The 27,911-nt window shown below is 40.6% G+C and overlaps 1 protein-coding gene across 2 annotated transcripts in view; it reads left to right on the top strand.

The window, feature by feature from the left end:
- Positions 1 to 27,911, top strand: part of LOC135945156 (protein O-mannosyl-transferase Tmtc2-like) — a 182,951-nt gene that overhangs the window by 69,050 nt on the left and 85,990 nt on the right. For both annotated transcript variants that reach the window (XR_010575406.1, XM_065492625.1), the window contains exon 2: positions 20,697 to 21,309. Coding sequence is in view for 1 of the 2 variants with exons in the window: in XM_065492625.1 (XP_065348697.1) it covers positions 20,697 to 21,309 (613 nt within the window). In the remaining variant the exon portion in view is untranslated. The remainder of the gene's footprint in view (positions 1 to 20,696; positions 21,310 to 27,911) is intronic.

Raw genomic sequence — 27,911 nt, 5'->3', positions numbered from 1 at the left:
GATTGTTTGATAATTTGACTTCCAAAACATTTTATTGCATCTCATGTAAGCCAAAATTGTATTTATTCCCGGTAAAAAGACGTTATTAAATAGACAAAATAAACCATTTTTGCACTCTTCGATATATTTTCAGTCGCAGAACAGTCCTACTTACATCCACATCAAATACCATGGTTAAAAATGGGTATAGTTATTTCCGGAAATGTCCGGGAAAAACGACGGGACTGTATTTTTGTCCATTATGCCAATCACGTCAATTTTGTCGTTATGCCAATGGATATTCCTCTCCCCACGACTACAAAAAACTCACTGTCGCATACATTGATCGCACCTGTATTACCATATCATTAAAACGACTCTACATTTCCACATTAGAAAACCGACATATCGGACGCAATTTAAATAAAACGATGAAATCAGAAATCGATAGAGAAAAAAATGAGAGCACAGGTGCTGGGAAACAAGAAAAAAAAGGAAAGTGGTGCAGTGCACCTGGCGACAATCTGGCCGTGTTTCAATTTATTGCATCGCAGGTGCAGAGAGGAGCTTGCTTCTGGGAAAAAATGGCTGCCGCCGTAGATCTATCTAATGCAGTGCTCTCGAGCATTTTTACGGCGGCTCTTTGCCGTAGCGTCGAGTCCACGTTTGCATTTGCCATTTATAATGGAAATGGATTCGTTCATATTTTATGCATAGTCTGAGTGCCGTTCTGAAAATGAGTCGCTGCATCGGATTTTATACTCCACAACTGCCACTTACCGTACTTGAGAATTTATCGGGCAAGCTGGTTTTTAATATACAAGTCGGTAGCTCTACAAAATAAATCCTGTCCGTGACAAATCTGACTTTTAAAATCAAACAATTATATTTGCCCTGGATTAAAATTATTGAGTTGAAACAAATGATGGCAAAGAGGAGGAAAAATGGAAGTATTTATGTAAAATGTAGAACTACATTGAAGATAACCCACTTGATTTATCAGCTTACGGGAAAAGCAAGATTTCCTAAAAAAATTATATTGTTTTGATTTTAATTAAATTTTATTTATCAATTTGTATAAAATAGTATGATACGCATAACATCGCAAAGGACACAAGATACAATAAATGGTCTCAAAATTCACTATCAGTGAACTCATTCTAAGTCGTTTTCACATTTAACTTTGAACTCTTTGGAGATCTTTTAAATTTTTATTGGTAAGAATTTGGATGGCTTTAGTCCATTACTAAAATTAGATTTCTCGCCAAATATGCTCTTTCTTTGGTATTGATATAACTATCATTATATGTCTAAGTAAACAGAAAAGGTTGGGTTTTCCCAGGTTTTTCCTTAGGAAAATTAAAAAATCTGATTTGCTCTCTTCCAGTTTAGTATTTGTTGTTCAAAAAGGAAAAAAACGTGGAATATTTGAGCTTAATTCTAACCAAAAATGTTTTGCATTTTCCTGGATGTTATTATGATTGATCAACATCTGGCAATGAATGGGATATCCCATTTACAATTAATCACAAATTTTTGAATATTCACACGATGTTTCCGCAATTAATCCCAGAGTTTGAAATCAAAGCAGGCATTGTTGATTATTGTTGACACCTAGCGACTTTGGACTGCAATTCGGAATAATCAACCACGTGCGTATGACGAGGGTTGCCTTGGGCGGTTATAAACACGTCGTCGCTCTGTTGAAATCAATCACTGGCCATCACGTAATTATCCTCGGCAATATCGCATTCCACTAAAAAGCAGCGCTGCTGCCGCTCGTGGCAAATTGGATTGTTCTCCAACGTGAAACCCGTACACTCACACACCTGCCGTGTTTCAATTGCACGCTCGTTACGACAGCATACGTGCATATATACGAGCGAGTGCAAACTCAGCAAATGCGGATGCAGATTGCCGAGTGCTGCAGAACACGAACAACAACACACTCTGAGCGCGGCCCGAGATCAAATTACTGTCCATCAAATCGTTGAAGCGAATTGTTTGATGCATTTTATACAACTATATGCTGATGTAAATAAAATTAATTTTATATTAAAAATGTTTTGTAAATGCTCTTCAAATTTTCTTCATTAACGGCATCCAATTGAAGATGCAAAGCAATAATATAGATTTTACAAACAAAGGCTTTATTCCCAGATATAAACTAATAAGGAAAGTGGGGTTCAAAAGGGAATTGATTTCAAATAAGATTATGTCACACGTTTTCGCAGGCCTCGTATCAGCAGTACTCCACCTTCAGAACAAAATCTCTAAACTCATATGGAAAGAGAAACGAGTAACAAAATATCAGTCAACCTCGCCAATGGAACAAAACTGTTCAACTAATCCAAAATTCCATCCTGCTCTTTATACCACAAAAAATCTAGGAAGAAAAAAAACAAATTCCGCTTCCCTTCCTGAGGGTTGCTAACGGCTACCAAATCACGAGGTTGCCAACGGATTTCATGGCCAAAATGTCATGACATTAATATCCCTCACAATTAACAATTACATTACATTTACAAATAATTTATTATTCTTCAGACACCATTATTAGTTCCAGATAACTTGTATTTCCATCACCTATTGGACAACATTTGCAATTAAAATGGTGGACAGACAAATTATATATACTTTATTCCCTTCCATGTACCAAGCAAAAATCGATTGTCCTCTTTGGACAGGTGCATGCAGATGAGACGGGTGCAGCCAGCTTTTCTCGCATTGTTTACGTTTGATGCTCCGTGTGAGTGCGAATGAGAGAGCAAGAGAGAGAGAGAGAGAGAGGCTGCTGTACATATACTGGGGCCAGGGGAGACACAGCAGTGTTGCCCCTCGTCTCTGGCGGCCACCTCGCGTTGAATAAACAACACGGAGCGCCCACCACCTCCTATGTTTCTTTTCCAGCTTCTATGGTCTGCCCTGCACTTCTCGCGTTACTTCTTGTGTAATTTAAAAATGCCTTGCGGCTGCTTTTGCGGATTACTCAGGTCTTAATGAGATTCTCTTGCAAAGAGAAGAAACAATTTTTTCAAGGTTTTTCCTCTTTGCTGTTAATTGCGTTGGAACTGAAGCAACAACAAATTTTTATGTCATTATTATAATGCATTTGTCGTCACAAGGTCCCGATGCAAATCTCTGGATGAAGTTTAAAAAAATAAAATCATGGGATGAGGAAAGTTCTTATATTACAAAATATCCATCTCCTTTCCTCAGGATTATAAGTTTAACTTCTGGGTTTTCTCTCTGCATTTCCTCATAATGACTTTCTATAGCGCTCATTTTATTCTCCTAGTAAGTTATTTAGTTACGCAGCACACATAAAAATTTCCCCCGTTAAAATGAGTAAATTTTCAATATTTCATAACACAGCAAAATTTCTATTAAATTATTCGAATGCAGCGCAGTCCAAACTCGTTAATTTTGAAGGGCCCCTACTGACTTTGTTTTACGAGGAACAATAAAATTAGAGCGGTGAACAGATCAGCCGAAGCGAGAATTACGCGCCTCAAATTTGTACCAGCCGCAAACGCGAACACTTTAAACCTTATTAAATTACGCTGGGATACAATCAAAATGTCGTGCTACGTCAGTCGTAAATTAGAGGCCACAAAGAGAAACAAAGGGGTCAAAAGTGGTCATTCGGCACGGACGCGATGGTCAATAACAGTTGGCGCAGTTTTGCATGCTGCCCAAAATGAGCTGAACAAGCCAAGCCGGCCGGCCGTGTTATCTCAGTGATTAATAACTTTTCTAGATTTATGGCGCGGCCGGGCCGAGGCTATTTTTATGATATTTCACACACTGCTTGCTTGCTCGCCTGCTCACTCGCCTCGCAGCCGGCTCAATAAAAGAAATTTATTAACATTTCCCCGATGATAATAATGCGGCACACTGGAATTAATTCGGTGAGAATGCCGATTTCGGCTCGCTCGCCCACCTTTTTGACGAATGGCATTCGTGCCAGTTGGTTTATTCCAAGCTCTCAGAATTGTAGAGGATTTTATTCAAATCAGGAGCAGCTCAATTTGTTCTTTCAATGTGCAAAAATCATTGATTACAGTGCATAAACCAAAACTTGAGGGTTATAAGCTAAATCTTTGAACTTTTTAACTCGAAATTTTGTCCTTTAAAAAGTTCGAAACCCTCTTGTTTAATTTCATTTCTTGGATTTTCTTACACCCTACCATAAAAATAGTCACGATGATGTATTTTTTAAGCATTTTTCTGACTTTTACAGTTGGCTTGATTCTCATTTAAGAGGATTGATGTAGGGCAATAATAGTTGAATGTTATTAGAATTGTTGGCTTCTGTAAGCAGCGGATCAAATTATTTGTTTTACCAAATTGGTCTATGATGTGAAATTATCAATTATCTGCCACAGTTCAAATTTAACTTTTGCCAATTTTATCACAAATTAAAAGCGCTGGACCATACTTTCTTCGCAGATACATAACGGTGTATGCCAACTCTTGGGCGAACGCTTTGCTCTGAAATTAAATAAGATTTCAAGCAAAAGACGGTCCTCACCATTTGAAAAGCATGTATTACTTTTGCAGTCACTTTTCTCAAAAGTTTACAGTGCTAATTTTGACTTTAACTGAATTAGTATAGTTTAGTTTATACGCATTGGCATTAAGGATTTACCGGAGTGTTGCAGAAACATTCTAAAACTGACAAAACATTTTAAACATTGGCCTTGCATCAATTCATTTAAAAGATGGTGCTCATGAAATTTTCGTTGATCACATGCACTTAAGGAAGTTGCTGACAAACGAAAATTGCCTATCAGAGCGGAGCTTTTATTATTCCATTAAGTGTGACGAGCAGATCCAGCACAAAGCAATAAATATTAATAACAATAAACAGCGCTGGCTGGCTGGCTGTTGGCTGCTGGGCGTGCGGCTCCATTTAGGAAATGAGCAGCATCTGCCTGCACACGAGCGAGAGCATCCAATCGATTTCCCTCAGGCTTTGCATGTCATTTTCTCGCAAACAGCTGCCTGCTGCCTTTCGACGTACGCGGGCAGGCAGGCGGTAATATTATTGTCGTGCATTGTGGAGAGCCTCCTCAGGGACTGGCTGCTCGTTAATTTGCGTGCTGGACGAGCAAGCGAACGGACAGGCGCGGGCGGACATGCGCGCTCAGGACACTCCACCGCCGCAGCTATATCGCTCCAATGTATGCATGCATTGCGCCCCTGAATTTATGCATATGTATGCTGAGTGAGTGGCCGGTGTGCCGTTTGGAGCAAAGCCGCGGGCATTAATCACACGTGCCGTGTGCGATAATGGGCTGGCTGGCCCTGCCGCTGCCGCCGCTTCTGCACGCTTCGCCGAGCCTCGTGCTGTTTGCCCGCAGAGATGCACTTCTCTCCGTTGGCATCCGGCTTACTGGACCTTTGTCGATCCACTGCGCGAATGTGTCTAATGCAATCCGTGGGCACGTCCCAATGCTAAACGCTTTTTGGCTCGATCTCTCTTGTGAGCTTTGCGCACTCACACTCTAATCCTATGTCGGGCAAAATGCAATGGCCTACCTGGAAACCAACTTCTCCCTTGGACGAGAAAACTATTTGACTTTTTAAAAGATAAAATATGATAAATACACATAAAAAAGGAATTAAATAGTAGGTTTCCACATGCAATACAGTACAATGGAGAAATATGAAATAAAAAATATTTTTTAACATTATCCAGCAAACACACTGAGTGCCAAAGTAATTACATCAACGCCAGTTACAGCTTCAAAGCAATTATGTCTTGTAGGGATCCAAGGATATGTGATTTTATATCTGCAGTGTGTTTTTCCTTTAAAACAATTTGAAATTTAGTGATTTTAGTGATGCAAGTTTCAAAATAAAATCATTTTCATCCCCAAACTGAAGAAACATATGATCTCTCCCAATCTCTCCTGGATCTAAGTTGCAATTTTTTTATATTTTGCTAACCCTTAATTAAATATTTAATTCGGAATTCATTTTGAGAGATAAATGGCATTGGGACAAAAATATGAGCGAAAAAGAGATTGTACTACGGTTTTTCGAATCAACTAGCTATCTGGAAAAAATGCTACAGTTGATTTCAGCTTGAGGATTCGATAAAAATTTTCACAGCCTTGTTGTTAAAAGATTTTTCATTTTGCAAAATGGAAGTCGAGTGGGATAATTATTCCTCGATATACAACGAAAAAATTTGATAATATAAAGGCCTCTTGAATTTCACGTTCAGCCTTGAGGAAGAACATTTTCCTGTTCAATGTAGAGCTCATAGCTAAATAGGCAGACACTATAAGAGCCTTCTAATTTTCATGAATGTTAACTATGTAAATCAAAGCTTTTCATTCCTCAAATTCAGAGCCCGAATTTACGTCAGAGGCAAATCAGACTCTCTAATCTTGTATGTAACTTTATAATTCGTCATTTCTGTCCATTAAATTGTTAACTTCTTCATTAGCGCTGTGAAAATCAGAATTCCAAACGAAATTTACAACTTGTTTGTTATTCATAAAAATTACACGGGCGAAACTCGTTAAAGCGGCTCCCTGAGCGGCTCTGAAAGTAAAAAGATAGGCGGCGTGCGCTTTTTACAACGCAATAAACTTTTTACAGTGAGCACATAACTCTTTTCTCTGCTCGGCGGCTGTTTTCCTTTTAATGACACGAAATTCATGCCGTGCGCATATCGGGAGCAAAAACTGCGCGGAGACTGGCCGCCGCGCAGATAATAAAGAAGCGATTAGACTCGCATTAAGCAGCGAACGTTTCGTGTCCGGCCTTTCAATTAATCTTGCAGCCCGGCCGATAAGGATCGGTGCGGAGACAGTTTGTTGTGGCAACTGACTGAGGTGTCGGCCGGCCGGTGCGTTTCGCCGCGTGCGACACAACCAACGAACGAACGAACAAACGGCACACGCGAATCATTCGCTAGTTATTGAGAGTTAAGCCGCACAATTTGTCAAGTGGCGGTGGTCCCTTAATATTCAAAATTGCCGTTGCAGGCAATATTCCTCGCGTGAAAAGGGACGGACATGCAGGTATGCAGGCAGCCAGGCACAACAATGGGCCGACGGTGTAAATAATTAATCACCTGGGGCTAACCGGCGATATTTTCAGCCGACCCGGCCGACACCGATCAATATTTAATTTGGAAAAATGCGCCGCGCGCGTCGGATTGTTGGCGTGTTTTTGCTGCCAGCTCACTCGAAATAAACACCATTGTGCCGCGAGATGGGCCGTCAATGCAGCCGCCGAATAAAGCCAGCAGCGAGCAGCCAGCCTTCATTATCGCAGACCACAATGACAATCGACGTGCAAACGCTGCAAAGCTTTTACGCGCCGTGAATTTAACATTCGAGTGCAACTTTGCTTTTTCGCGATCAATGCCCGAGAGGGGAAAAACAATACGGGTGACAGGAGATAATCTGATCGTGTGTGCCCGGACCGAGAACGTTTTGAAATTTATGCTGATTTAAATCGAATTTTTCGAGCAAGAGTGCGAACAAATGTTTCTCCTTGAATTTGAGCCTTTTATAAAACTTAAAATTTACAAACTAAACAGAACTAGGGCAGCACATTTTAGTTTGTTATTGGGTCAAAATAGTAACTAATTTAAGTTTTTTTCTTTTAAGCACTTGTTTAATAAACTTTTATCCATAAAGTAACAATTTTGAAAAATCTACTTTTGTTGTAAATTACGCAACTAGAATTTAAAAAACTAATAAAAAAATCACAAAAAACGAGCATTTTTAGTGAATGAATTAAGGAAAGTCAGAGGTTTTGAGAAAAAAAGTTAAAATTGACATAGTTGGTTTTGTTTTTGAAATTTCATGATTTGTGCTTTGTTGAAGTCAACTAATTAAACAAGAAAAAGCTTAATGTGCAGCCGTAGAACATTTTTGCCTATAAAATAAAAGACCGCGAAAATCGCTTTAAAACATTTTGCCAACGCTTTCTCAATTTTTTATTTTTATAATAAACTTTCGAAAAAACATCTATACACTGAAAAGCCTTCAATTCATAAGTTGGGACTCTTTTTCTCAACAATGAAATCGATAACGTTTCAATTTGAATTCTTGACTCTAAAAAAGAAAGATATTATGCTACGCTTTTTGAGCTAGAAGTTTTTAGGACGGCTTGAATAAACAAGCATTTTTCATTTGAGGAATGTTCCGAGAGAGAAGAGGGAAAGTTTCCATTTTTACATTTGACGAAAATACGCAGCGCCGTTGATCTTTTGACGTTGGCTCATGTTGTATTTTTGCGAGCAGAGAGAGTAGGGAACGAAAAGAGAGACTTGTCAACTCTAAAGGGAAATGTGGACGTAAGGGGCTCACCAGATTTTTTGCTCGAGTCGAGAGCCAGCCAGCTTGATTGAAATATTTCCTCTCTGTTTCTGTTTCGTCACGTTGCATCAGCTGAGGACAAAAGTCGGGAGTTGGAGCGGAAGGGAAATCGTCTTGGCATGTTGTCACCGAAAGAAAGGAAAGTTTCGGAAAAGGTTTTACGCTCAATTGACAAGTGGACGCGCACGACCTTTCAAAACGATTATTTTCTCCCTGCAGAGCAGCCTTTTCGTAAAATAATTCTCCAAAGTAAATTCAATTTGGTGTCTGAAAAAACAACAAACAGAGAGCATCCGATTGGATAAAATATAATCGGATTTAACAAATGAGGCCGGATCGAATTAGCACCGGATTAATGCAGGCAAGTGAAACAGGCGATTTGGCTCGAATTGGAAATGACGCAGACCCGATTGCGATTACATTTGTCAGTCTCGCAATCCGTATAAGTAAATTGAATCGAGCTGAGGCGGATGCGAGGGTAAAAATAGCTGGCATGTTAGACCCCTCATGCGACTGAACAACTAAATATCTGAAAATACTCATATTGTTTGGGATTTTCCCGTCACCATTATGATAAGTAAAATATTCTACAATGGGAAAAATTTAATATTATATTTTTCAAGAATTTACCCATTGGGAAAGAACTAACTGCTCGAAATCACCAACAGATGTTACATATTTCATACATTTTCAGTACGATTTAAGATCCAATCATGCTAATTTGCATTCTTGGAATATTTCGTTTGATGTGCTCAAACTTTGTTTGCATGAAAATAAACTAAACTTTATTTTCATCTCTCAATTTGAATCCCGAGAGATTTCCTGGACAGAGTCTAACTTGTTTTCCTGAAGTGTTCCCCTTTTCTCACATGCTTTTGATTTTGACAGTGATGCATAAAAGTATTTTTGAGAAAAAACATGTATAGCAGCATTGTTAATTTGTTAAATTCAGGATTTCATTCCTCAGCTCAGCGAAGCGAGATTTTGGGTGGCTAGGGTGTCTACCCCTGGTGGCTGAGAATATAGCAGCGCGTGGAGCGGAAAACAATTTTCGGAGGCGCCACGCGCGCTCCAAATAACAAAAGATGCGCTGACGAGAGAAAAGAGCTGGCGCACGCATATATCCGAATCTCATTTTTGCATTTGTCGGTGCTTCTTTACGATCACACGTAATAAAGCGAAGGGCGCTCGGGGGAGTCGTCGGCGGCGTCGGGCGGTGGCGGGCGCAGCAGCCGGCGAGGTGTTGACGTACTTAGCGTTCGTTGCAGCCTCGACGGTTTACATTGCATTAAAATTCAAATATAATTCCGCGCGCGGGTGACGTCATAAAAAGCAGCAACTCCCTTTTCAACAGCAGTCAACTTTTATACGCGCGCGTTCGCCCCGAGTCATTTTTTTGGAGTAATAAAGCGATGCTGATATCGATCCGCGCTCTGAAGCAGCGCCAATAACGCGCGTCTCCCGGCCCCAACACTGCGTCCACGTGCATCCCACAGGTTTCGTACCCGATTCCAAACAATCGGGCTTCAGTTGTTCTGCGGCAGAAATCGGATCTCTATTAGAAGGACTAATCAAGGAAAGATTCGAAAACAGGGATTTATTTTTATCTTGTGAAGCTTCTTTACGACACTAAGTTTATCTCTATAGGGCTGTGAATTGTAGATTTATTTTTAATTTTCGATTGTTTTTATATGGGTTGTTGGACTAAATTAGTTGGTTTACAAGCGGATTTATTTGATTTTTCAATACAAAAATTAAGTTTTTTACTCTTTGCAATGTATTTTTCCAAAAACAGTCGAGAAAACTGTTATTATTTAGTTATTCATCCTCATATTATGGTAGCTCAGACACAATTCTATTGTCTAAATTTAACATCCCTTCTATTTTTACTCCTTTCCTATGTGTATCAAATAATCCTTTTAGACTGAAAATCCCCTATTATGACACGCCAGACGAACCTCATTATATAGACCCTGCTATGATTCAAGATTCGAGTTTCCTTGTTTTCCTGAAGTGCACTGCTTATGGGGGTGGGGAATTTTGAAATCTCGCACACACTGGAATTCCCGAGTCGGAAATGCCTGCTTTTCCGCGCCGCCACTTCATTTCTCAGCAGCGTCTCTCTCTCTCTCTCTCTCTCTCTCTCTCTCTCTCTCTCTCTCTCTCCTCTCTTTCTCTGCCGCGCAGCCACTTCAGATGTATTTATGAAATAAAATAAAAATGACGGGTGCGTTGCGTGTGCCACTTGAAGGCTCTCCTTCTTTCTCTCTTGCGTTCAGAAAAACGGTTTCGCCCACTTTCCTCCCCTGCTCTCTCTCTCTCTCTCTCTCTCTCTCTCTCTCTCTCTCTCTCTCTCTCTCTCTCTCTCTCTCTCTCTCTCTCTCTCTCTCTCGTCGGCTTTTTGCCGATCAGCAGCAGCGCCCGCTCTCTCGCTCGGCTGGCTGGCGCGCTGTCGGATTTTTAAAGAGGCGAGAATGCAGCTCAGGATAATGCGATTCAAATTATTCTTTTCCCCTCGGTGTCGCGCCGCGAGCCGCTTGGAATGTATAAAAAGTGTTACTGTTAAGGGTGTGTATTGCTTCTCATTGTGTGTGATACGGTGTTGATAGCATAATGTCATTTTTATGGAAAGCCCCAGCGAAAACACTTTTTCCTATCATCTGCATTATACGCGAAGAGCCGGCTCTGGGGTGCCCTTCCCTTGCCGAGCTATTGCTGTATTTGCATTGAGTTATCAAAGACTTTGCTTATGGAAAAAAGTCAATTTGCCTTTGCACTCTCGTAAAAACTTCCTTCGCGTCGTTCTCCGCCGGCTGGAAATTGCATAAAGGTATATCAGTTGGATGCAAGCTATTATAACTCTATTTAATCTGCACTGTGATGACAATTGAGCTATATTTTCTTGCTGAAAATATCACCTCTTGTATTTTTCTTTTTCGTTTCAAAAACATTTTAAATATTCTCACCTGAGCAGCCGCGACACAATAACCAATAGTTCTTCGGAATTCTCTTAGCTTAAAAAGCTTCCAAATAAGTGTATTTCTTACAAAATATTTAGATAGCATGCATGCTTCAGTTCGAGCCTCATCTCCTTTTACGCCAACTATTTATTAGAATTATTTCTATCTGTTTTCCCTCTGAAACGGGACGTAATAATTATGCATGTCAGTAAAATGACAACAATTCGTTGCTGAAAAGCAAACATCTGGTTTACATCTGCACCTATTCCAGATGACTTTGCTGCCACAGTGGAGTGAAAAAGCACGTTTTTAGACTGTCAACAGCAACACAAAAAACAAACGAGGGAGTGTTTTGCACGGTTTTTAATTAATTCCAACGAGCAATATTGTTTGCGCTGTTTAATTCATTCTGGAACAAATTGGGGCAGAGTTTCCATAATTATTCAATCCAGAAGCTCATAAATATTCCGCACTTAATATGGCGTCAGCGCCGTCCATATTTTATTAATTGCATGCCAACGTATGGATGGTCTCGTTTGCATTCACAACTTTGTTATCGTGACATAGCTATATGCATAAGGATTCGTAAGTGTGCAAAATTAGCCACTCCACAAAAAAATTTTACGAAACAAACCATTGATTTTAAATAGATCTGTACATGATAATGTTGATTCCTACAATTGGTCCATTGAACCTATTGCTAGCAGAAATTATATTTGTAAAATGTTTAATAATTAAAATCAGGCCCATGTCTCGAAAATTTAAACTGGTTTTCAATGTTTTTTCGCTTGATTTAGATTCCTACCATTACATTCTAGCCAACGGCGATGAAGTAAGTGGCCCTTCTGACGAAACAAATCAAGATTTTCATTAGGGAGACAGTGCTCATCGCTTGATTAGCATAAAAACTTTAAAGCCGAATTTTTACGAAATATCATTTTTATTCCGGTCAAATTAAGTCTCTTTTCCAAATTTTATATATTATTTTAGGTAGCAGATAAAAATTATGTATCCAGCAGTTATAACAGCACAAATCCACTGCTTGTGTATTGTGCATATATGTATAATGGTGTTGATCAGAGGTGCAGAGAAAATTTTAAATCCTGATTTTAAATCCCACCATCAGAGACCAGGGCTCTGCAATGCGTGAAATAATCAAGGGCGGAATGTTTACAATCAAAATATGAAATGAAATTCGTGCCGCTGCATGCGCGAGTGTGAGAGGGGATAAAATTGTAGTGGCGCTTATGATATGCGGCCAGAGTGCTGTTGGAACCGATGTTTTCCGTGGTTGGAATATTATTGCGCAAAAAATAACGACGCTGTTGATTACACTGTTCGATTGCATCCGATATTGGCAATGTTTTTCGCGTACCTGCCGGCCGGTCGCGCAGAGGCCATTTGCAATTTCGCCGTCGACGATTACAATTAAACGAGTGCGCGCGGCATACGAATGGCTCCAGTGGGCCCGTAAAACAGTAATAATAAATGTTTGTTGCAGCGTTCCGCACGCTCTCGGCCGCAGCAGAGGCAAGGAATCCTCTCCCAACAAATAAATATGAATAATAGATATTCGCAGTGCGCGCCCAATAATGCGTTTCGCTGCTAGTGCCGCTGCTGCGCTCACCTGCCGCGTGTAATTCATGTCGGCGCGAATTTGCGAGCGTGCTAGAGGAAAAACGACGCCGCGCCGCACAGGCAAAGCTATGAAATATAAATTTGGCCGCTGCGGCATTTTGTTTCATCCTGCACGCGTTTTGTTTCCTGCCCTCCTCTCTCTCGATTCCGCTGTCGCGCTCGTGTGTCCTGCTCTTAATGGCTTGTGTCAGAAGGGATGCGCGCGTGGGAATTGCCATTCCAGGTGCACTCACTCCCTGATGCGAAAGCGAAAACATCAAATCGAAAAATCTGCAGAGACACCTTTTGGCAAGCAAAGCATGAGGAAAGTACATGACTTTTGCAGTGTGTGCCGCTCTAAATAGTTAACAAAGAAATGTCTACTACAGCCGAATACGGAAAATCCCTGAATATACTTATCTAGGTTTTTCTTTCAAAATTTAAGAAATTGCATATTCAAGTTAGTGTTCATTCGATCAGGCTTTTGACGAGAGGAATGCAATGCACACCTTATATTTAAAATCGGACAGCGAAGAAATAATCCGAGCTATTACGTTCTAAAAACTGTCCAAAATTTTTCGTATTGACAAGTGCAAAAATGAATAATAAATTGTTTCACATATGCTCTCATGAAGTTTGCATTTCTTTGATTGTGCTCGTAAATGAGCCAAAACCTTCCAGTTCCCCGTGCCTTATACTCTTGACTAAACATAGAATTTCAGTCAACATATATTCAAGAGAGATTATTTGTTCGTTCCAACATAATAGCCGCGGTGACCTCGTACTGCTCTAATAATCAGCGATTGCCGCACGCTAAACTAAATCCTAATTTGCGTCCGTATTTACGCACCTACGCTCCCAATATGGCACGTAAGCATTTTGCTGATCGGAAAATTTGCAGTATCAGTCTGCGAATGTAAAAATGCGCGTCGCTGATCACGTAAACGCCCAGTGAGTGCGTCGTTTGTGTGTGTTTGTGCATGAACAGTGGCCGGCCGGCGAGAGGATTAGGCGCGGTGTTGGCCAAATTGAAAACGAGGCCATTGTTGCAAAGCGGATTACCATTGTTGGCGGATTAGGCGCGCGCGCTGCCGATGCTATTCGCTGGTGAGTGCGCCTAAGCAAATATAAAGAGTATATGACGCCCGCCGGCGCCCGGTGTGAGACGGAAATTGGAAGATTGTATCGCACCACGGCCATGTTTTCGCCGATTTTGTTATTTTGTAATTTCCCCGAAACGAAACGAGAGAATTAGGGGAGGATCCATCTTTTTGGGATGCAGAGGGGAGGACAGAAAACCCTAACGAGTAGCATATCAATACTAAAGACTACACTAAAAACTCTGACAAATTTTATTTGAAAAAAATAGTGTTTTAAGTGTTTTTTGCACATTTGATGAAGTAAATTTTAAACTGCAAAAAAAGTATGCAGGAAAATGATTCATTTTATCTGAAATTTTAAAATTTTAGGAGAGAATAAAAGGATATTAACAAATAGATCTACTTTTAGCCGCTCGTCCTTTTGTTACTTCCAAGCAGAGCTATTTTTAATTTTATTTTCTTTTTTCCTAAATTTTTTTATTTAATCTGAAAGTTATTCGTCGGAAATTTGTAGCCTAAAGTCAGGAGTTTTACCTCACGATTTTACGATCACATAATATTGTCAGACAACTGAAGTCCTTGGGGAAAAATACTGTTGCATACGGCTTTTTATAAAATATATTGACAAAATTGTATATTTAAAAAAAACACCTGCACGAATTTTGCTAGAATACCACAACTCATTTGGCTCTTTCATTTTCGTCGGGTTGTATGCTGAATTGCAGATACACCGGTGAACAAATAGCAAAAAACAATGCGAGAGCAGCCGGTCAGGAAAATATGACCTGCAAAATTTCGCAACTACCAGGCCGTCTGTTTGTGTTGTTGTAGCAGCAACCGACATTCTCTCTGTTTACCATTTTATTTTCGATGACGTGCGCGCACTGCTCGCAAAAGGACTCGCAACACAGAGCGACACACAGGAAGTGGTCCTCGCAATAAATTACTCAGCCAGCTCCGCACTTTGGCCTGAAACCGCATCAAAAGCTGCTGCTACCAGCCCTCCCCTAAAAGCGCAGGGGGATTCACAGTTTTGAACTTTTGCCACTGCTCGCGGCTCGAAATAATTCCGAAAGGCTCTCCGGTTTGACCGCATCGCAGCCGGGGTGAGATGTTAACATGGAAATTCCGCATTTTTAATGGTCAGCTGAGTACGCGCGCAGAATGCTGAGCGACCCAATTAGCACGCAACTTTCCTCTCAAAAATGCAAATGACGGCATGTCTATGCTCGCTTTCAAAAGGTCTCAAAGCTTCCCAATGTCGGCAGCAACTTTAGTTTGGATGAAAAAATTTTCGTTGGGAGTTAAAATATTTTAAATTTTTTTCCCTTTAAAAAACTTAAATATAAGTTAGCAAATTCTAAAAAGATGATAGCTCGTGACTTTCAAGCACTGCTCAGGAACTTACAAGAAGTCGCATTCGGTGCGCCCGCAACCTGCCCAACAATTATACATCGTGCATTGTTGTTGCATAGCCACACAAATGTTCAGGACAGTTTTATCATACAAAATTTTATAAGGAATGTCCATTGTCCATTGTGATTTCTAACATTGTGCATTCTTCACTTGAATTGTTTAGATTCGAAACCGATTATAATGATTATAATGAATGATTGAACTTTAGCTTAGAGGGAAATTTAGTTGATGGACTATATACTACTAACTTCCCCAGGAATTTGACATTTTTTATTTCTTTTTTCATGCACCATTTTGAACAAGCAATATAATCAAATTTGGCAAAAGTACAAAAATAATTGCAATTGAGCTTTACAGAAGAGCATCCCACGTCTATTTTTTTGTTAATAAATTTAATAAAATCCACCCTAAAATCCCGAAAAAATTGCAATTTCCGCACTAAATAAACGACCCACAAAGTAAGAAAATAGACAGCACGCTGGCAAAAAGGAAAAAAATGCAAATTATCTTTTTCCCTCGGAAAACCCAGCACATATACACTTTCTTGCAAAAATGGCCGACCGCGCGTTGGGGTAAAAACGCACGCCGTCCGTTTTTATAGCGTGCGTGCACATACACCGTGCTGCCTCCCAGGAGGAACGTAAACCACAACCTACCAACAAACAAACAAACAAACGCACTGCCCGCCGCCACCGCCGCACGCCCCAAGATTAACAAATTTAGCGCGCGCGTTCCAGCGGTGCGGCCGAGCGGCAGCCTCCCTTATTAAAATTCGGCGATAATTCTCGCAGATATTATTCCGTGGGTGCTCCGCTGCCGCCTTTATGTAAATGCACGTACGTGTGCGTATGTAAATGCCCCTCATCTCGTCCTCGTGCGAATGAGTCGCGCGCATATGCACCCGCGAATTTAGATAAAACCCAACACGCCCGCACAAACCTGCGAGTGATACTTATCCTTGTCTAGCGCGTGGCTCGCTTGCTGGGAGAAAAATTGGCAGGACAAAATGTTCCTAGCAATTCCTAGCTACTATTTTTTGGGCACCTGGGTGCCAGGGTTTTTTCATAACTTTTCACTAGGATTTACCATTCATTCACCTCTGAAAATAAGTAAGAGATTTTAAGTGTTTGAATAATTACAAAATTAACAACAAATCAAATATAATTAACATGCAAAATTATTCCATCTTTTGACCCACATTGATTGACTTTTCAACTCTTGATTTTTTAAAATTATTTTTAGCTTTTTATTTGCTCCGCAGATACAGCATTCTTCTTCATTGTACTTCTTACTGAATCGTCCTCAGGGATGTCACATAAAAACGACGCAGTAGATCCGACCCTTCTATTTATTTTAGGGTTGGTCGCATTTTTAATGAATTCAGACGAGCGTGCTGCCAAAATTTAAACTCGCATTTAATAGGAGGAAAAGCGAATCGACAAAGCAGCTGCGACAGGCAGAATATAATAGAATGGAAATACCCTGTGAGCTCTCTCATTTTCACATCGCACCAAAGGGCCCATTTCTCTAAAGAGAGCGCATGCAGAATCGTTTAAAAAGGAGCAATAATTTGCTCGACCAAATTTGCATATTAATAGTCTAGCAAAATTGTCTCTCTGCCAAAAGTTTTGCTAAAAGAGAGAACGTCTCCCTGATGAATGAGGGTCGAAGGGCTGCGAAAAGTGGTCTTGACTGATTGATTTTTTTCCAGGCTTCAGTGCAAGAATATCTATCTGATATATTTTTTATAATAGGAGCTTGAGCTGAACTGCTATATCCAAAACGATATTAATTCCTATATGGAACGAATTCAAAAGAAATTTTATAAAATTGAAGTAGGAATAGAAGCTTGTGTTGAAAATTTCTTTTTTGTCATGTGACATTGTGCTGCGAATAAAAAAATTAAATATTTGAAGTTGCTACGATAAATAAATGTATTTTTTTTTTTGGATTAAATAATTTTTTTAATTCAAAATTAAAAGTATATATATACAACCCAATTCAGCTCATTAAACAAATTTTTCTAACAGCATTAATTTTGTACAGCTAAACATGAATGGAGCATTCTAAAAGCCTTTCCCCGCCCTTGTCGAAGGAGAGGACTATTCAATCACGTCGCGGCAGCTTTTTATCATAACTCTGGTTGGTCCAATGTAAAATTCATCGCCACCGACATGGCGTGAAGGCGAAGGGGATTAGAGCTAGAGGCTCGGCCGAATTATCATTAATTTAGGTGGCGGGCGCGAAAGGCGATAATAAATTCGCAGAAGCCAGGCGCGCGCGGAAGGAGCTGCCAGAGAGAAAATATGATAATAAAAGACGGCGGGCGGCTCGTCAAGAACTTATTCACAGCTCATTTTTCGCGATTGTGATGACATTTGGAGAAATGTTGGCTGACATTTAATTCAATCGCAGCATTCTGGAAATGTGTGCGTGGCATTTGGCAAAGGACAGAACTCGAAATGGCACTAGGCGCTTTTTCGGCCCGTTTGCCACCGCCTCTAACACGACGTCTGCTTTATTGTTTTCACCGGCCACGTGAGGAATGAAAGGCAAACTTTGGTAATCTCGAAACTTGGCCAGCACCGACTTTTCAAAAATTAAAATGCCTCGGCTGAAATTAGTGCCAACTCTTTAGAGGACAGCTGAGTCCTTTCTTTATTTCTTTCTTTGGGGCATTGATTAAAACGAGTACGCTCGCAGAGTAATTTTTGCGCTGGACTTTTGCCAGATTAGTTGTAATTGAAATTGGCGACTGTGCCTAGGTAGTAAATTCATTCTCCCGCTGGAGCTCTTTTGAAAGCCTGTGTGACCAATGCATTGGTGGACTGCATGCAAAAAAATCAAAGCCACGTCGGGATCGAAAATAAGCATCAAGTATGCTATTTCCATCGATACATGCTATTCATGTCAAAGTATTCCATAACAAAAAATAGTCTAGACGGTTCATATTTGCCACGTTCTCAGAAATCCGGCATCCGCAGCAGCATTGACAAGCTGTTTTCCACGTACGGATCATAGAGGGGCAAATTACGAGCTAATGGGAAGGCAATGCTAAATAATCCAATTAAGTGGGCATGCCATAATTCATCATCAGCCATGGGTCGTGTTTTTTGCCGTCGCGTGGGTGGTAAATTTGCATGCTTGATCACATAGTGCACACACGGTCAGCAAAAAGCTGCGGGCTTATCTCTATTATCGGAAATTTAAGCATTCGGCTTGATAAATTATTCATAAAAATATGCGAGAGGGATTACAGCATAAAGGGCACATTAGGGGTGCGGAATTCAGCCATTGAACCCGCCATTATGTGCTGCGGTAGGTGAAAATTTAACAGCGTTAGAGGGGCGCGAGCAAAGGACGCGCGTTTTGCTCGCATAAATTCGACCGGGTAATGATATTATTTTATTAGCAGCGCAGGCGGGCAGGTAATAATTCATTAAACGCCGACGCCAGCAGCCCCGCACAGCGAACAGCGCGTTATTTGTTGTTTTTGTGTTGCCGGTGATGATGTTGCCGACGCACTCGGTTATTTATTAATCAAAAATCGATAGGCGCGCGGCCTGAACGAACAAAAGGGTCGTTTCGTTTGAATTTCAGCGGCCGCACTTTTGTGTCTTTGCGAGTTTGCGGCAAACGGCAGCGGCACGCAAATGATATGTGCGCAAAAAGTTTATGAATATTTCGAGAGAGCCAAGTGGAAATCACGGGAGTGGAAAATTGCTTTTAAAAAACTAGTGTGCCGCAGTCGAAAGTTGGTCTCGGAATACATTCCGCAGGCTCTGTCTCACCCTCCCTTATTGCGTCTCGGTAGGCCGCAAAATCCGCTGGAACAATCGCGCTTAATTTGACCCGCAAAATTTTTGGTCTAGATATTTCCATCTACTCGCCGGCAGATCAGCCAAAATGCGGCTCCCTACTTCCGAGCTGTAAAGGTCTTCATTTCATGCTGGCAAAAGTTGGATTTATGCGGAGAGAGGATTTATAAATAAAGTAATCAACCAACACTGCGAATGACTTGTTTTCTGTAACTTTTAACTTGCATTTAAGAAAATATGAAAACGTTCTGCTTAACGTCACAATTTTTTAAATAAACATAAACGAAAAGTTGAAGAAAAATTAACTTCGTATTTTTATATGTTGATTTATGAAGAAAACGATCCAAATGGGGTTATTAAAAGAAGAAGCTCTACTTCTTGAACAAAATAAATACATATTTAAACACAGTATCCAGCAACAGAATCATCAAAATATTGTCTGGCATAAAATACAACTGTTTTGGTCAAATGCTTAATTGCGGGTCTAAAATTTAGAAAAATAAAACAGTTTTCTCAAAATTTATATTCATTTCATTTAACAATTAAATTGAATGAGTTGTGGTGGCTTGCTCTCTGCACTCGCGCTACTATATCCCAAGATCAACAGGCATCAAACCCCTCATCTTTGAGTTCCGCTTCCATCTTATTTCCACAAACATGGAAACACGTCCTGGACTCTCGGAGAGTTAACTTCGTTAATCGGACCCAACTAGGGATAAGCTTGATTTTTATTTAGGATTCAAGTTTTAAAATAATGAAATTCATCGTTCATGGAATTAACATTCAGCAAAAAAGGTGGATTGGAGCATCAAACCTTTTTTGGTGTGAACGTTCTAATGACAAGCTCAATCATATTGTCAATTATCACATTTTGTAATTTGCATATGTAATTAGCCCATATTAATCGAAATTCGCACTCAATTTCAACACCCTCTGTAATTATAAATCGAAAGTGACGCGTATATGGTTCGAAAGAAATTAATATCAAATTACGCAAATTACAAACAGAGTTCGCCAAAAATCGATGTTGGCTGGAAAAGAAATTTTAAAAAATTAATTGTCTTTAATTATCAAATGAATAAAAAAGCTGCGTTTCAACAGTGGTTAATCTATGTTGATTTCAGTCTTAAAATGCATCAGACAAAATGTCAATTCAGGTTGGATTCATGAAATATTTTTCTGCTATGTATGAATTCACCCTTATGAATGTTTCTAAAATTATAAATAAAAAACATTTTGAAAGCTTCCTCTCAAGGAGTCCACAGAAAGGTGTTGGTGTAATAAAATGTATGAGATAATTTTTAATAGTCTGCAGAACTGACGCTGAAAAGGCGGCAAATCAAAAGACGGCTTATGAGTCTCATGTAACCAAAATCATGAAAACTTTTAAATGATAGAATCTCAGTCGTTCGTTTTCCCTGAATTTGTGATTCATTCTGGCTTTCTGTGTGCTTTCAGTCGTGCCATTCTGACGAACCAGGACGTGCTGCCGTCGACACCGGTGTCACGCGTGTGGCAGGACGACTTCTGGGGTACGCCGCTGGGCCACAGCGGCTCGCACAAATCGTACCGGCCGCTGACGGTGCTCTCGTTCCGCGTCAACTACCTGCTGCATGGCTTCCGGCCGCAGGGCTACCACCTCTTCAACGTGCTGCTGCACTGTTTGGCCACGGCGCTGGTGGCGCGCACCGGCCGCCTGCTCTTCGGCCCGCGGCGGCCGGTGGCCGTGGCCGTGGCGGCGGCCGCCTTCGCCGCCCACCCCGTCCACACGGAGGCCGTGGCCGGCGTTGTTGGCCGCGCGGACGTGGCCGCCTGCGTCTTCTTCCTGCTCTCGCTTCTCAGCTACGCTGCGCACGTGCGCGTGCGCGAACGCGTCGAAGCGCTGCCCACCCCCGGCCCTCTGCTGGCCGCACGCAAATGGACGCTGCTGCTGGCTGCCCTCCTGCTGGCCGCCTGCGCAGGCCTCGCAAAGGAGCACGGACTCACCGTGCTGCTCGTCTGCGCCCTCTACGACCTCATTAGGCACCTCGGCCGCAACCCTGACTTCAATCCTGCCCACCTCTTTACCAAGGTGAGTTCATTTTACGTATAGATAGATATCCGCTTTTCTTGATGGAAAAGCACCTTCATTAAAATCGACGAAAATGACAGTTTTCCGTAAAAATGCCATTATTTGTTATTTAGAGTAACATATATTGTGCCGAGGCGGCTATCTGGAAACCTCAAATTTGCTTGGAAACCAATTAAAAACCAATTATTTTACTCGAAAAACCGTTTAAAATTAGTGGACTATTTATCTAGATTAAATATAAAATTCAAAGCCCGCATAATATAATTTTGTGAAACCAGCAACAGTTGTTATTTTTTCTCTCTCAGCCCATTTTATATTTTACAGTAAAACGAGTGGTATTAAAAAGAGCCTATGAGTAAAATACATAATTACACCGGCGAAGCTTATAAAAGAGTAGCATAGCAGAAAAATACATTATCAGTTGCAGCAACTCTTTACATTCCTGTTTTTCCCTTTTTATCAACTGCGCGGAGTGAATGGAAATTTATCAAGCTGTGTCTCTTTGCAAAGCGAATTAACGTGATGAAAAGCAAAGAATGCGGCGAGTTGTCACGGGAAGAGAATAGCAAAAAGGAAGGAAAGGCAGAAAGAAAATAAACAGCTTTTGCCGCACCCATTACCGCTGCAAACGAAGCGGCGCACTTAATTGAATTCGCTGATTTCCGTCGTTGGCACGTTTTCCCTTATCTGCATTCAGTCAGTCAGACTACTGAAGTGAAAATGGGAAAATTTGTCACAATGGAGGCCATTGTCCGTCGACAAAGAGCTGCTGCCGTGTGTATTTTCTTCAGCGCAACTCTAAATCGATATGATTTTTGCTCTCTCGGCGTGAGACAATGGGGAAGACGTGTTTCTGAAAGCTCCACAGATTGACGTCAGCCGTGGAGAAAAGAAGGAAATAATTGCTTTTAGCTACGATGGGTGAAACATAAGTTCTCTGCCTCGTCATTTGCAGAGAGCGACCACCGCCACAAAGACCCCCTCTTTCTAAAGTTGTCAGTACACTCTTAGCGGTTAAAAATGCCTCGAGTGGAAAATGGATGCTTCGTTGCCGTTTTCCTCAGCTCTCTCTCGCTCATATTATGCTCAAATATTGACGTGAGAAATGAGAATCTCGCCTATTTTTAATTTCTAGTAGTTGGAAGGATCGGAATTACTTTGCTTATCAAATTAATTAGTCTGGAAATCAGAGAATCAATTTCCTCATCCCGGTTGGCTTTAATACAATCTAATTAGTTTCAGCTTAAAATCTATAACTATATATACAGGGAGGGGCATAATTGAACGTTCAAAAAGAACTGAACACCCCGTAGCGTGAGGTTGGGGTAGGATCAAAATTCCAACGGCGCGTCGTTCAGAAACTGTGAAAGTTTTTTCGGTGAAATTTTCAACCCTCTCGACAGAGCGATTTCATCGCTGCACCCCAAAATCCAACTTTGAAAAAAGTTTCTTATGGGAATCCCATGTTAAACCACTTTGAAAAAAAGTTTCGAAAATTCAGCGTGCGAAAGTGTTTATAAGACCAAAATTTTGCGCTGATTCCGATTTTGAGGTCCGTTTATTGTTCCGGAGGCCGGGGGGGGGTTGTTTTGTTGGGTGGGAAGCTTGGCTCACAGGGGATGACGGTCAAAATCAAAGTCTGCAAAAAGTGTCGTGCCGCACATGTTTCCGGGGGGAAATTTTCCGCAAAAACCAAATTTGAGATTCAAAATTCGAAATTTTTAAGATTTTGAAGAAAATTCGGTCAAAATCCGAACATTTTGTTATCCTCCGGGAACCGCATTTCCGAGGCGGTCGAATGTCATACATCTCGACAAAAAAACATGAAATTCGGTTTGTGGGCACAAAACAAAGTGCTGAGCAGGAAAAAGTGTGGTTTTTGAAAATCAGACCAAAATTGTTCATTTTCATAAGGGGTCCGAGTTTGGCCTTGCAGCTCGGCACCTATGGGTCCGAGAGCAAAAATAAGCACAGGCTCTAAAAGCTGATAAAATTTGCAATCTTCTTCATGTGGAAAAGAAATTTCCTCCACCTTCGGATTTTCCGGAAAATTCCTGTAAAAAATCTCTTAACTGTATGGGCAAAGGAAAAATATCGAGAAAATTTTTTCAAGATAGCCAAAATTTAGCAGAGATCTTCATTAACTTCTCGTGCAAAAATAAAAACATTCGTGCAAGCCGTTTTCGTGCTGCGCGCGACTTCCCAAGTGTCCACCTGGAAAAACCGAAAAAAATCGAAAGTGTCCGAAAATTGTCGAGCTGCACATTTTTGGACTTGTCATGAAGTGCTGATTTCAAAAATGTCTGGTTTTTAAAAATCCGAGCATTTTTCGAAAAGTTACGCTACTTTTAAAAAGTTGAATTTTTCCAAAATGTCCTATAAAGTTCAAAAATCCATAACTTTTTCAAAAATGCTCTAATTTTTAAAAATCAAACATTTTTGGAATCAGCACTTCATGACGAGTCCAAAAATGTGCAACTGGACAATTTTCGGACACTTTCGATATTTTTTGGTTTTTTGAGTTGGACACTTGGGAAATCGCGCGCAGCACAAAAACGGCTTGCACGAATGTTTTTATTTTTTCATCAAATGTTGATGAAGACCTTTACTAAATCTTGGCTATCTTGAAAAATTTTTATCGATATTTTTCCTTTTCCCAAGAAGTCTAGTGATTTTTTAATTGAATTTTCCGGAAAATTCGAAGGCGGAGGAAATTTTTATTCCTCATGAAGAAGATTGCAAATTTCATCAGCTTTCAGAATCTGTGCTTATTTTTGCTCTCGGATCCATAGGTGCCGAGCTGCAAGGCCAAACTCGGACCCCTTATGAAAATGGACAATTTTGGTCTGATTTTCAAAAACTAAAATTTTTCCAGACCAATTTGTCATTTTCTAGCAGCATACCGAATTTTGACTTTATCCGACATGATTTGTCCCCTCAGTCTCCCTCGAGCTGAGCTTCCCGACATTTGTTTGCCTTAGTTAGACATTTGCACCGATTTTCATGCAAAATCATAATTTTTTCGATTGTTTCACATCAACAATGGCTTTCGCGGAAAATTTCAGCCAGAATCCATGTGGTGCTTCACATTTTGTGAGAAAATTTGGTAAAAGCCGTAATTTTGTGTGACCTGAAATTCAAAATTTTGTTCCCCTGATAAATTTAGCATTGTAAATTGAAAAAATAACGCCAGATTCAGATTCCCCGTGAAATTTTACCCTAGAAAACCTGTTTGCACGATAGAAAAACTAAGTTTCGTGTTTCGGAAAATTTTAACCTGAGTTTTTTTTAAGACACCTTTATCACCTGAGCGATTTTCATTGTACCGGCGCAACAATCGACCTGGGAGGGTAGATACCAATTATTGGTCTCTTCCTCCACAGCCAAAGTTTATGCCAACGTTGGAATTTTTCGGATCGGACTCCACGGCGCCTCGAGCTCTCGCGCTAGAGCCCCGGACACAAAGGTCGTTGATTTCTGGGACACGAAATTTTGGTCTGACTTTCAAAAAACCAGCGAACGATTTTGCTGAGTGTGGTGCGGCGGTGCGAGTTTTGGTTGCAAACGACACGATTTTGTGGTACAAGATCGTTCGCTGCCGTCCCGCGCTTAGCCAAAAAGAGCGCCTCCGTCCCGCGCACCGCAACACCTCGCAAATGACACCGCGCCGCAACCGAAAGTGAAAAAAGTAAGCGATGATGCCAGAAAAAACGCGTAGAAACAGTTATTAGGTTGCGCGACCTGCGGAAGATCAATTACAGTCCAGAGATTAAAATCGTCGCGCAAAAGGGGTGTTTTTTGAGGGTATAGGGTTGCGTGGCTGACAGGGGATGACGGTCGACGTCAAAGTCGGCAAAAAGTGTCGTGTCGCACATGTTTTCAGGGTGAAATTTTCCGCAAAGACCAAATTGGAGGTTGAAAACTCTAAATTGTTCGGAGTTTTTTAGATTGTTGAGAAAATTCAGCCAAAATCCGAACATTTTGTTACTATCCGGGAACCGCATTTCCGAGGCGGTCAAATGTCATAAATCTCGACACAAAAACGTGAAATTCGGTTGGAGGGCACAAAATAAAATGCTGAGCAGGAAAAATTTGGGTTTTTGAAAATCAGACCAAAATTGTCCATTTTCATAAGGGGTCCGAGTTTGGCCTTGCAGCTCGGCACCCATGGGTCCGAGAGCAAAAATAAGCACAGATTCTGAAAGCTGATAAAATTTGCAATCTTCCCTATGAGGAAAAAATTTTCCTCCGCCTTCGAATTTTCCGGAAAATTCAATTAAAAAATCTCTTAACTTTATAGGAAAAGGAAAAATATCGATAAAAATTTTTCAAGATAGCCAAAATTTAGCACAGGTCTTCATCAACATTTGATGAAAAAATAAAAACATTCGTGCAAGCCGTTTTTGTGCTGCGCGCAATTTCCCAAGTGTCCAACTCGAAAAACCAAAAAACATCGAAAGTGTCCGAAAATTGTCAAATTGCACGTTTTTGGACTCGTCATGAAATGCTGATTCCAAAAATGTTTGATTTTTAAAAATCAGAACATTTTTGAAAAAGTTATAGATTTTTGAAAATTTTAGGACATTTTGGAAAAATTCAACTTTTTAAAAATAGCGTAACTTTTCGAAAAATGCTCGGATTTTTAAAAACCAGACACTTTTGGAATCAGCATTTCATGACGAGTTCAAAAATGTGCAGCTCGACAATTTTCGGACACTTTCGATTTTTTTCGGTTTTTCCAGGTGGACACTTGGGAAGTCGCGCGCAGCACGAAAACGGCTTGCACGAATGTTTTTATTTTTTCACGAGAAGTTAATGAAGACCTGTGCTAAATTTTGGCTATCTTGAAAAAATTTTCTCGGTATTTTTCCTTTTCCCATAAGGTTAAGAGATTTTTTACAGGAATTTTCCGGAAAATCCGAAGGTGGAGGAAATTTCTTTTCCGCATGAAGAAGATTGCAAATTTTATCAGCTTTCAGAACCTGTGCTTATTTTTGCTCTCGGACCCATAGGTGCCGAGCTGCAAGGCCAAACTCGGACCCCTTATGAAAATGGACAATTTTGGTCTGATTTTCAAAAACCACACTTTTTCCTGCTCAGCACTTTGTTTTGTGCCCACAAACCGAATTTCATGTTTTTTTGTCGAGATGTATGACATTCGACCGCCTCAGAAATGCGGTTCCCGGAGGATAACAAAATGTTCGGATTTTGGCCGAATTTTCTTAAAAATCTTAAGAATTTCGAATTTTGAGTCTCAAATTTGGTTTTTGCGGAAAATTTCCCCCCGGAAACATGTGCGGCACGACACGTTTTGCAGACTTTGATTTTGACCGTCATCCCCTGTGAGCCAAGCTTCCCACCCAACAAAACAACCCCTCCGGCCTCCGGAACAATAAACGGACCTCAAAATCGGAATCAGCGCAAAATTTTGGTCTTAAAAACACTTTCGCACGCTGAATTTTCGAAACTTTTTTTCAAAGTGGTTTAACATGGGATTCCCATAAGAAACTTTTTTCAAAGTTGGATTTTGGGGTGCAGCGATGAAATCGCTCTGCCGAAAGGGTTGAAAATTTCACCAAAAAAACTTTCACAGCTTCTGAACGACGCGCCGTTGGAATTTTGATCCTACCCCAACCTCACGCTACGGGGTGTTCAGTTCTTTTTGAACGTTCAATTATGCCCCTCCCTGTATTAAAACTGACTTTACACAGCTAAGAAAATACCTGGTTTTGATTTATGCTATGACCCAAACTCCAAATGCTTTTTCCAATGAGTTACTCTCAGAGAGTCGATGGAATGTGAGTTAACAAAATCAGTGTTGAGGAAAAAACAAGCATGTGAAGTGTGAAAGAGTTTAAAATTTTCCCGGTGACGAAATCGGCTCCAAAGTTTGCATGATAATCAAGTGGCGAGCACTGTTTCCTTAATGAAAATCATGATTTATTTAATTTTATCCAGAAAGAACATTTACCTCATAATTTTCACACCATTGGATTGATTACGACGAGAAGAATCGAAGTCAAGCAAAAAATAATTGAAGTGCCGTTTATTTTTTTTAAGAACTTAAGCGAAGTCATAATTCGATTTTTGCAATTATTCTGTTAAAAGTGCAGCAAAGAAAATTAATAAAAATCAATATGGACGAAAACCTGAAATAAGTGCTCATCTCATTTGAAAGAGAGTGATATGTGAGATCTCTCTTTTAAAAGGATCGGAATCATTTGCAATGCTCTTTTTTTCATTTATTCATTATCGCGCCGTAAAAGTGTGCGGCTGGCGTCGAGAAGAGGAAACGCAAAACAGCGCGCTAAACTTTTTACTGCCGCTTTTTACGAGATTCGGGGATCAAGCCGAGGGTAAATAAAATATCGACATAATTGGCGCAGCCTTGCACCAGACTGGCTGATTTGTATTCAAGGCGTTGGCGCGTCGGCCAGATTGTAAAGTGATGAAAAAGTCAAGAGCGGCTCCGCTCACCGCCGCTATTGATTAGCGCCGCACACACACTGCACGCACTCGGCCCGACCCACGTCTTTTCAAATTTACCTTCCAATTATTGGCCGAGCCGGCTCTCTGACTTATTATCACCAACTTTTTCATCC

The sequence above is a fragment of the Cloeon dipterum genome, chromosome X, assembly GCF_949628265.1.
Source record: "Cloeon dipterum chromosome X, ieCloDipt1.1, whole genome shotgun sequence".
Lineage (NCBI taxonomy): Eukaryota > Metazoa > Arthropoda > Insecta > Ephemeroptera > Baetidae > Cloeon > Cloeon dipterum.
Note: the sequence above shows the minus strand (reverse complement) of the source record. Positions and strands in the feature narration are given on the sequence as shown.